Source organism: Mya arenaria, chromosome 3, assembly GCF_026914265.1.
Source record: "Mya arenaria isolate MELC-2E11 chromosome 3, ASM2691426v1".
Taxonomy (NCBI): Eukaryota; Metazoa; Mollusca; class Bivalvia; order Myida; family Myidae; genus Mya; species Mya arenaria.
In genome coordinates, this window is record NC_069124.1 from 19,841,349 (window position 1) to 19,853,571 (window position 12,223).

Consider the following 12,223-nt stretch of genomic DNA (forward strand, 5'->3'; position numbering starts at 1 on the left):
AACCTGGATCGCGTAAAGCTGTTTTGACAGTCGCCATATTGAATATCGATAATCTTAAACGAGGCGTGAATAAGAGCTATGGAGTTTACGATAATTCTAACAGTGTTGACTTATTTATAGAACACATTCAATCATTAACCAGCAGGACATGATAACGGATGTCGAGTCTTTCCTGCATTGTAATGATAAAGCGTGGCAACAAATTTATATTCATAGGACTAGCAGTGGTATGCATTTTTGTTTTTGTTCCTCATTACATGAGTGGAGAGGCTGTTCCCCGTAGGTTGGACATGTTGACGCGGGCGGACGGACGGGCTGTTGTAAGTGATCCAGCGGAAAGGCTACTACTTTATTGGAAGCCATTTAATGGAGATGGATTTTTAAAAGCAGAACAGAACTGTTTGAAATCGTGTCCAGTGAAATGTAACATAACAGATGACAAAAACATGTTCTATGAAGCTGATTTAATCAATTACCACTTGACGGATTTATGGCCGGACAACTGGCACATCGATACAACAAAGACGATTGAATTTCCGGCATATCGCCGAAAGGAACAGATATGGGTGCTAACTAACCAAGAGCCTCCTTCAAACTTGTTTGGAAATCTCCGGGTTTTTAATAAACTGTTTAACTGGACTATGTGGTACCGAACTGATTCAGTGGTTCCTTTCCAGTATGGTTGGTCAGTTGCTTTGACAGAAGATGAGTCGTCCAGTTCATCAAAAGATTTGGAAAGACGTAACTTTTACCGAGAGAAAAGTAGAAACATTACTGGTAGGATAAGTAACTGTGGGGACGCCTCGAGGAGATACAGACTGGTTCACAAAATGCAACAACATCTAGATATCGATATGTATGGCGGATGTTACTCCAAAAAATGCTATCATGAAAACTGCAACCAACCTTTAGAAGAATACCGATTCTACCTAGCCTTTGAAAACTCACTTTGCACTGATTATGTCACTGAAAAATACTGGGATGCTATAAGTAGGGATCAAATTCCAATTGTTAACTGGGAATATCAGCATGTGAAAAATGTAGTTATTCCTAATTCTTTTATCAGTGTTCATGACTATGGAGACATCGAGTCTTTCGTTGACTACTTAGAACAGGTGATGACAAATGAAACTCTTTACAATAGTTATTTCGACTGGCGACGCCACTTCCGGGTTGAGCGGCGCTGCTCTAGTTGCCTGCTGTGCCAGCACCTGTACGCAGATACCTCGAGACGGGTTGTGGCCGACCTTGAAGGCTGGGTACGCGCGGACATATGTCCCAAAGTACAGGTACGTGTGTGCTAGATACCGACCGAACTGTCCATAGTAATTACAGTCCATGATATATAGAATAAACGCTCCAAGGTCACGACATTACTTATACCGAAATGTCCACGGGCTTTACGGTCCATTGGCCAATTAATTTCAACCATGAATGAATGAATGAATGAATGAATGAATGAATGAATGAAATGAATGAAAGTCTTTATTTACAGAGGGTAACCCAATTAGTGTAAACTAATCTTCCTTGGGGCCCTCTAAAGCAATATTTACATACATACAAATACATAATTATATAGCAATATAACAATCAGCATAACAAATTCAAAGTTAGCATTATTCATAAACATGATCAACATGATAACAATGTTACACAACAACATAATACATACATATGGCGGCAGAGGTTTAACTTACAGACTTACATATGGCCATATTTACAATTTTAGCTTTATGACTGTTGATTCGAATTAATCCACTTAGTATAATTTACTGTAAAACTTTTAATACTTTCGCTCTGTCTTATTTCATTTGGAATGTTATTCCATACTTTTACCCCAGAGTACGACATACTCCCTTTAAAAAGTTCTATATTTGGTTTGGGTATTAAAAAATCCGATTTATTTGAAGAACGTAAATGATTTGGACGCCTGACATTGTAATTGAACATATTTTGAATATATGACGGGACTGCATTTTGCGATACCCTGTACATAAATTTGGCTTTATGAAGTGAAACCCTCTGTTCAATATTAAGAGAATTAATTATATTCAAAGCCTCGCTTAAAGTGGTATATTGTTCACCTAGAATGATACGACATGCTCTTCGTTGTAATCGCACTAAAACCTGGATATTTGATTGTTTTGTACTACCCCAAATGATACTACAATAGTCAAGATGTGGTTGGACATAGGCTTTGTAAAACATTATTCTATAATTAACAGGAATAAATACTTTAATTCTTGATAATAGCCACAAATTACTTGATATTTTCTTCCTAAGAAATTTTATATGCGTATCCCATTTAAGGTTTTCATTTATATATATGCCAAGAATTTTATCACCTGTTGTGATTTCCAGATTTAAGTCTTTATATTTCAAATTTAGAGGTTGATTAACTAATTTTGTCCGCTTCTGGGGTGTCGTTATCAATATTACTTTTGTTTTTGAAGCATTTAATACCATACCATTGTTTAGACACCATGTACTGACGTTATTCAAAGCAGCTTGTAAATTCATTTCAACTTCAAATTTAGATTTATTTGTGTCATATATTGTAGTATCATCTGCATACATATCAACGTTTGAAACAGTATCCTGTACATACATAGGCAAGTCATTTATGAATAAAATAAATAAAAGAGGCCCTAGAATAGACCCTTGCGGGACCCCGCATGTCGTAATTTGCTTTTCAGAGAGAACACCGTTTAAGTTCACCGCTTGAGTTCTATTTGTAAGATAAGACTTGAACCATTTAATAGTATTATCTCCACATTTGTAAATTTGTAATTTTTTTAATAGTATTTCGTGGGAACATAAATCGAATGCTTTAGAAAAATCTAACATAACAACGCCTACAAATTCTCCATCATTTAAAGCTGTTAACCATTTATCTATCATACATACTAATGCGGTTTCGCAGCTATGTTTTTTTCTAAATCCACTTTGGGATTTACATAATAATTTATAATGATTAAGGTAATTAACAAATGAATCATGCACATGTTTTTCAATCAATTTTGAAAGAGTAGGTAAAATTGATATTGGCCTATAGTTATTTACATCATTTGATGAACCTTTTTTAAATAAAGGATTAACTTTGGCGCATTTCCATTCATCTGGGAAAACACCTTGTTTTATACTACAATTTATAACATACGTAAGACTATTTGATATAACATCGGCTGATAATTTTAAAAGTGTTGGCCCTATTTGGTCAAGTCCTGTAGCTTTGGATACATCTAAATTATTTAACATTTTACGCGTTTGGGATTCCGTAATCAGAGGAATGTGAAAATATATATGATCAGGAACTTTTGTTTTTACAAAATCATTTACTTTATTAAAATTTGAAGTTGGAATAGGTTCTTTTAAGTTAGCTGCTACGTTTACAAAAAAGTTATTAAAAGTATTTGCAATATCTTGGTTATCAGTAATATCTATTCCATCTTTATGAATGTTTTTTATTAAATTACAGTTGTTTGTCTTTTTTGTAGACGCACCATGTTCTTTAAATATTTTCCAAACTGTTTTAGGGTCTGATTTTCCTTCCTCAATTTTTCTTTTATAAGATTCTTTTTTAGAATTATCTATCAATGTACAAACTTTATTTCTTGAAACTCTGTAGTTATCCATATCATTTTTAGCCTTAAATTTATCACGTTTTTTAATTTCATCTAAAATATCAGGTGTAAACCAATCTGGTTGTTTTATGTGTTTAACTCTGTGAATTCTAATTGGGACGTGATTATCTACAACACTTGAAAAATTAGATACCCAAGTGTGAAGTACTTCATTAGTATCAGTGTTGTTTAGATTACCCCAGGGGATTCTGATAAGATCTGATAAAAATGACTCCTCTGAAAATGACCTAAATGATCTGTATTTTATAAAATTATGTGAATTGATTTTTTCTTTATAATTTAACTTTCTTGTACATAGGATCGGATAATGATCGCTAATTCCTATTTTGGGCACGCTTACATTACATATATTTTGATCACAATTAGTATAAATGTGGTCTATTAAAGTTTTTGAAGTTGAAGATTCACGCGTCGGCTGCTTTATTAACTGTTTTAATCCTAGTGATAAAATATAGCTAGACCATTCATCATTTATTTCGGAATTTAATAAATCTCGATTTATATCGCCTAAAATTATTATTTCTTTTTCTTCAAGTTGAACATTTTCTATATGAGTGTCAAATATTTCTTTCCATGCAACTTTAGATTCTGGATGCCTGTAAAGTGAACCAATTAAAAAAGATTTACATTTTGTTGGCATAATTTCTAACCAAATTATTTCTATATCATCTCCTTCTAAATCTAATCGTCGTATGCAATTTACGTTTTGTTTTACATATACTGCCAAACCTCCACCGCCATTGAATAAACGGTCGCGACGAAGAGGTACTTGATATCCATCTATATGAAATGTTTCAGTTTTATGGTTTTCATTGAATTTCGTTTCACTTATACCCATTATATCTATTTTGTTTTTCTTAGATGTTAGCATTAATTGTAATTCATCAAATTTAGAAGACAGTCCAGCTACGTTTAAATGACCGATGGTTAAACCTTTTTTATTATTTAATCCTAAATTAGTTAAATTCATGTGTTCCGAAATATTTAAGATTGTAGCGTTAGAGTTTTGAACGTCATTGTCATCGTTTATATTATATATACATGTATTCATATTATCATTTAAACAGCTTTTACTCTGGGAAAATAAGTCACAGTTACAGTTAGTTCCATTGCATGTGTCACAAATGTTTTGCAGAGTTGCGAAATAATTTGCACTTTCTATGCCACAGGAAACGGCTTCTTTGCCGAATTCCTAATTCCAACATTTGTCAGATTTATGGCCAATCAGACCGCAATACCAGCACGTTATTGGTTGTTTGTGTCTACATTCGTGAGTCTGGTGGTTGCTTTCAAAACAATTTAAACATCGATCATCGTCCATTCTTGTACTGCCAGTTCGCCTAACATTTCGATTACCACGGTAGTTATTTGCCGCACGTGGTGGATATACACATTTCGTAAAGTCATAAACTATGTTAATGACTTCATTGATTGTTCCCAGAATCCGTTTGATCCCCGAATTTGACGGATGAATATGGTCAGTGAAATTATAGAAACGCATAATGAGTTGTCCGTTTCTATCGTAAAACGACCTAAAATTATCCACATATTCGATTCCATGATGTAATGTTAACCGTTCGATGATCATGTTGACAGCTGTAACGTCAACATCCCCTCGCGGTGCCAACTTTGAAAGAATAACTTTGATATTTGGATTTCGAGATTTAATCATGGCTATCAGTTGATCATACTGTTCTTCTAGAAGATCGTGATCCGCATTTCCAGAAATATCGTTTCCTCCGATGTAAATGAGAATGCATTCAAAGTTCATAATATCGAATAATTCAATATCTCTAAGTAATGTTTTCACAGTGGCTCCTGAAACAGAATGTTTGTGTACGTAGGAATGTAAACCCTTCATATTTATTCTGTTGAAAATTGAATCACCCATTAAAAGAATCTTTTTATTTGGTGATTGAGAGTGGTCTCGTGTAGGACTTCTGAATTGGTCGTGTCGTCTTGTAGGTGCGGTTTCATCACACACAGGCGGCAGGTCATGGTAACATGTTCCAGGGTCGGAGCTTGGTCTATTAATCACCACTTCAATTTTGCGTGCCTGATTGTGATTAGTGGCCATTTTCAAAGACGTTTTTTCCGCCGTTTGTATTTTCTGTGTCAATTTAACAGTTTTGCTTCCATTATTCTTTCGCTGAGTTGTGTTTTGCTGTTGGTTATTTTGCAAGCAGGTTTCGTTCCCTGTCAAGATCTGACTATAAGTTTTTTTTTTTTTTCCAAGTTCGGAGTTTTCACCTTCTGTCGTATCCGATATATTGTGAGCACATCCAATTTGAGGCATAGTAGCAGATTTCTCGATCAAAGAGTCTATTTTCAAGTTGCATTGTTCCACTTGACCCTGTAGGTTTAAACTCACTTGCTGCAACAAATGAATTTGACTTTTTATTTCCTTCAACAGCATTTGATTCTGTAACCCTTGTTCATATGTTATGTCATTTCGTGTCAAATTTCCATCACATAGTCTTTTGTGTACAGGTGTCGATGTCTGATTTAGAGGCAGTTCTTTGTTTGTTTCATGAAACGAAAGTCCTTGGTCAGAGTTTGTTTTCGAGGTTACAGGTGTCGATACACCAGTCAGTAGCGATTGACTATTTTCAGGATACACATTACAATTGTGTGGCAAACTGATTAATGGCGAGGAGTTCAGAGATGTAAAGTCCTGTCTCGTTTTTGGAACCACCATACGCGATGTCGGAATAATTAATAACGACTGGCTAGCCTCTGAAGAGAAAGATTCGTCATGGATAGTAGCATCATCTTGTTGCTCATATTTGCTTTGAGATTGGGACATAGTGTAATTCAGCTTAGAATTGTCATCGGTAGTGGCATAACTGTTTTTACTGTTGCTGCTATGTCGCCAAAAGTTGAAAGATACGTCTTCGTCTATCTTTTCCATGATGTCAGTAGTAAACAATCTCAGTATTGTTGTGATCTTTAAATAGAACCAGGCATAAAGAGCCTTCTATGAATTTGTACAATTAAACGTTACGTTCGTTCACATTAACTAGACGTTTCGTAGACATTAAATTACCACACTATCAAATATCCGGATAGATCATAAGAAATTAAATGTATTTATTCCGCAAAATGTTTTGCACTTCCTTGCTAGTTACGAAATAAACTCCAAGTGACCCACTAAGAGTGGACTAATGTCTTTCACACTGGCAGGATGGGCGCGAAGCATAAAGCACAAAGAAGATCTTTATTCATGAGCTGATTTTATGTATAACTGATATCATAATTGATTCATTGCTTCAGTTGTTTTTGGTCAATTGATTTTTGAATGGCAATCGATTTGGCATTTCAGGAGTTGAATAAGCTGGTGTTGGATATCGATCGACGACTCTTCGAGTGGGGAATATGATCCACTAATGTCAAAAGTCTCTGGACTTGGCTTTCTGCTGAAATATCGACCAATGTAGAAGTTAACCAACTATGAACGGGTGGATGCTCCAAATGATCCCACCATTTGCGACTGATCTGTGATTTCCGTATTGGATCGGGAAAGGACATTCGAAGTAATGCACCAGTAATACCCCGGATTTTGGGATGTGTTGATTTATAACATCTATATACTGTTTTCTTCCTGGAAAGCTAAATTTCCACAGTAAACAGTTCATTATAGAAGCCAAAATAGTTTATGATAACAATAATAAATCTTTGAATGGAATACTGTTTACAATACCTGGTTGTCTATTTGCAATATGGTGCAGATGTACTTATTACTTCCGAGGTACATTAGTATAAAGGGATGGTGGCATAAAACATTTATGACTTGGTGCATGTGTTTAACAGAGAAGATCAAAAAGATATGACGATCATGGAATTATGTCGAAAATCGATCGTTTACGATTGAGTTAGTCAATAATCGATCGCATAATCACTGGATCGATGTTTTTCTACCAGGTTATTAATCTTAAAAATAGGAAAAATATATTGGAACAGCAATATACGTTATTTAGTATTCAGCTTATAACCTCAAGCTGACATACAATTGAATTAAAACACGTTTCCGAACCGTTCATTTCGATTACATCATTAATTATTAATGGAAATGGTCTAACTGTAATTTTCGGTGATCGATTATATCCTATGATAGATTTTCAAAACATGGAAGATCATCAGATTTCGAAGAACTTAATTCCGTGATTAAGTGTGATTTATAGTTATTGTCAAAATGGTGAAAATGCAATGAGTTATTAGCTGTAAATACGCGTATTGTGGAATTGTGTTTAAATGGCTTTGTTTGTTAACAATGTAAATATTAAAGAAACATTAGCCCTTACTTCAAGTATCTGTTCAAACAGAATACTTCATGTATATGAGCTCATCTTATTCAAACAGGATAGTACGAATATCAATCTGACGTGGGATAACCTCTCGGTTTATTTGTTATTATATATTCATCGCTCAACCGCAAACAAGTTATGTACACTCGCATGTTTGATCTTGTTTTATATGAATGCCATCGAAAATGAATATCATTTCCTTTTAGACTGTCCAAGATATCATAATCTACGAAAGTAATTCTTTAAAACCATACTTTTGGCACTGGCCAACAAAACATAATTGTATTGCCCCTTTGTCCTCAGACAGTGAAAAAACCTATGCACAATGTTCGTAAATATTTATATCATGCATCTTTGAAACTATCAAGAACTTAATTAAGAATTTGATACTATGATTTATAGTATACTTCTCTATTGTTTCATAAAATAATTGATTTATTTGAGATGTTTTGCATTTTGGGTATGAATGTTATATAATTTAATGCTGAATAAATGTTATGATAAGATAATTGATATACATGTCCATGAGGCATAGGCAATAGGTTATACACATTGTATACCTGATCCCTGAGGTCAGGTTTGGCGCCTTTTAGGACTGATTCTATTTGCAGATGCGTTTGCAACTGTTATAGTCTAAGAGTAAGCACCCTGGCCCCAATATCATGAAACTACTTAAGTCAAATCTCAATCTCAATCTCAACTACTTCTCCCCCATTACAGTATGACATTATCCCCCATTACAGTATGACATTATCCCCCATTACAGTATGACATTATCCCCCATTACAGTATGACATTATTCCCCATGACAGTATGACATTATTAAAAATTACTCAAAACTTCTTCATTCTCACATGCATTATGTTGATTAACATGATTCCTTTATATTCTAAAAATAATATTTCTACAGCACGAAATGTACTTGAGTAAAACTTAAAAATAATAAATTGGACTCAAGTACAATTTTTGCTCTCAATTTTTTTCCTATAAAATATTGACCTTTTTCTCAACATAATGAATAAGAGAATGCGATTTTATAAAGGGTAAAACATTTACAATTGTGAATCATATGATGCTGTAAATTGATAAAAAGAGATGAGACTGAGATTGAGATTTGACTTTAGTATTTTCGTGATATTGGGCCCTGGTCTAAAACTGTGGCTATTACCTTTAAGCGATGCATGCACAGATTTTATGTTGGTAAAAATATGTTTTTATTTGAAATTAAGTTATTTTAAAATCGTTTAAATAATCGTCAACACCAAATTGTAGCTGGCAAATGCTCGTTTGACAGAAAATGTTGTAAATCCAAGCTTTTTTTGAATGTAATATATCGAATGTAATATTTTAGAAGATGAATACCATTTTGTTATTGAATATCCATTGTAAAATGATATTCGAAACTCTTTATTGCCATCCTTCTATTTACGACATCCTAGAATGCACAAATTTATAGAGTTAATTGACACTAAAAATGAAGGAACATTGAAGAATTTGAGTGTATTTGTTTACAAAGCTTTTCACATTATGTCAAATAGACATTTTGTAACAGTCTAGTGTTATAGCCATTGTCATAAAATTTAATAGTTAATATGTTACCGCACAAGTACATATTATTTGTATTTGTCACCATTGTGCACTTTATGTCTCATGGGTCTACGACCTCCTGGTTTATTATAAATAAAACATGAAACTTGAAACTTATGACTCAATTTTCACTGGCGTTAATAACACGTTTCAGCAAAGTAGAACTGTTTCCGTCACAGTGTTAATATACTAAACACAGTTTTATTTTGAACTTTTCAGGTAGTTAATTATTGAATGAAGCTTCCAAATTAATATCTTATACTTCCCGAATTGTTTGCACTGAGATACACAGAAAATGGGGTTTTGTAAAAAGATTGTTCCAAAAAATAATTTTTAAACATGGTTTGAAAAAATTGTGAATGCAAACTTTTATAACATTATGTTAATAGAGTTTCTGATTTTCGATTTTCCCTAATGTAATTGTACAGTTTTAGGTTACAACACGTTTGTTTAATATATAGTCATATGCTAAAAAATTGACAAACCAAACATTTTACAATATACTTATTTAATAAAAAAATATTGTTTACTTTCACTTTCCTTTTTTGTTTACTTAACACAGGTATTTGTCATTTTAGTGTCGTTTTAAGTGCACGTTGGCACATTGTACACAAATTGACATTATATCGACCTAGCTTAAAGCTGCAATCTCACAGATTGAACGTTTTTACAACTTTTTTTATTTTTTGTCTTGGAACGAGCCAATTTTTGCGAAAATCCATGGAAACCATTTATATATGACTGCTGACAAAAAAGTAGATCTTAGATTTTTATATTTAAGTTTAAAAAATTGATGTTTTATGCATTTTTTAAACCGTTAGTTTTAGCCATAAAACATCAATTTTCGAACGGAAATATGAAAATCTACTTTCTGATTTTTTTGTCAGCAATCTTATATCATTGGTTTGCAGATATTTACGCAAAAATTTGCTCTTTCCCAGACAAAAAATAAAAAAAAAGTTGTAAAAATGGTATATCTGTGAGAGTGCAGCTTTAATGCGCAACGCAGCCATTGAGGATTTAAGCTTGAACCAATACAATACTCCAAGCCTTTCCAAATCAATACAGTTCAATCAATTTTTATTGTGTTCCTTAGGTCTGGATAGGGTTAGATCCTATTCAAAAACAGGTTTTTTATTAGGCTGGCTTTATGAAATAAAATAAATGATCAGTATTGACACACGTTGCAAGATACATGATTCAATTAGACTGGAATGGAGAACCTGTGCTTTTATAAAATATAAGGGTATACAGTCGAAACCCGTTGGCTCGAGATCGCTTGGCTCGATTCCCTCGTTGGCTCGAACTGGATGTAAAGGACCGTTTTTTTTGCAATGAAATTAAGAAATGAAAAATAAATAAATAACTGCTTGTTAATTAGATATTATTTTTTTTAGATATGGTCTTTCTTCCCAGGAAACGGATTATTCGAGAGTGATTACTTATGTTTTTACCTTTTGTCACAATCGACTAAAAAAAATGTCACAATCGACCAAAAATACTTAAGTATAAATGAACAAATGTTTTAATTATTGTATCGTTATTTAATGTGAATAGTGTAGTGGTGCACGTGTTTAATTTATTAATTTAATTAATTATAAACGTGGATATAAGATTGAATTAAGATGAATATTGAATACCATCCCTTCAAACGACTGATAAAGAAGAAAATAATCATACGAAAATATTTCAACAATCAATGACTGAAACTCGACGTCCGTGCATAAACCAAAATGTTATCAGTGTTTGTGATAGATGATTGTGATTCAACCATTTAAAGCTGTACTTTCACAGATTGAACGTTTTGACAACTTTTTTTTGTCTTGAAACGAGCCAATTTTTGCGAAAATCCATGGAAACCTTATGGATATATAAGACTGCTGACAAAGCATAAAATCGCAGATTTTTATATTTAAAATAAAAAAAATGATGTTTTATGCATTTTTCTTAAACCGTTAGTAACGGTCTAAGCCATAAAACATTAATTTTGTAACGGAAATATAAAAATCTGCGATCTGATCTTGTGTCAGCAATCTATTATCGTTGGTTTGCAGAAATTTACGCAAAAATTTGCTCTTTCCAAGACAAAAAAAGTTGTCAAAATGGTATATCTGTGAGAGTCCAGCTTTAAAGCGATATTATCTGCTTTGGAGAGATCTTTTGACTATATTTAGAAATGAGTTCATAAACGACAGATAGAAACATTTTCAATACCCTACTTAACAGCAAAATCTGTCGATAACAATTCAACCCCTGCACAAAAATAAACATTTAAATGTTAAAAATTAGCGTTTCGTTTTTTACAAATTGTGACGAAATGGTTACTTTTGTAACATAGATATCACCAAGAGCATGTCGCTACCATGGTGTGATGGACAGGGGTGCTCGACTGCACCTCTACAATACATGGGTTCGGTCGGTGCGACCAAATTCTGCTTTTCTTCCATTTTTTTTTGTATGTTCTCAATTTTATTGTTACCAAAATTACTTTTTATCAAAATATGAATTTCATCTCTTATCTTATAACGTTGGTATGTTTTCTAAAAAAAATCAATTATAAAATATTACGCCCCAATGTTTGGTTTTATCATGGTTACTGCAATATTGAAAACATTAAGGTTAAATATCTGCATTCTTTTGTTTCCGAGGATTGAAATGCCAACGAATGGTGTAACGATTGAAGTTATG

The 12,223-nt window shown here is 33.2% G+C and overlaps 1 protein-coding gene across 1 annotated transcript; it reads left to right on the forward strand.

Moving 5' to 3' along the window:
• LOC128227602 (alpha-(1,3)-fucosyltransferase C-like) lies at positions 1-9,746 on the forward strand. The gene is made up of 2 exons (XM_052938295.1): positions 1-1,289; positions 6,967-9,746. Exons 1-2 carry the CDS (start codon positions 159-161, stop codon positions 7,021-7,023), a joined length of 1,188 nt encoding a protein of 395 aa, XP_052794255.1. The 5' UTR covers positions 1-158; the 3' UTR covers positions 7,024-9,746.
• The last annotated feature ends 2,477 nt before the right edge of the window (positions 9,747-12,223 follow it).

What these genes read in the sequence shown, in the direction of transcription:
- LOC128227602 (XM_052938295.1), top strand. Translation starts at nt 159, where the DNA reads ATGTCGAGTCTTTCCTGCATTGTAATGATAAAGCGTGGCAACAAATTT. An exon ending in ACATATGTCCCAAAGTACAG is followed by an intron (nt 1,290 to 6,966) that starts GTACGTGTGTGC and finishes TTGGCATTTCAG; the next exon opens with GAGTTGAATAAGCTGGTGTT.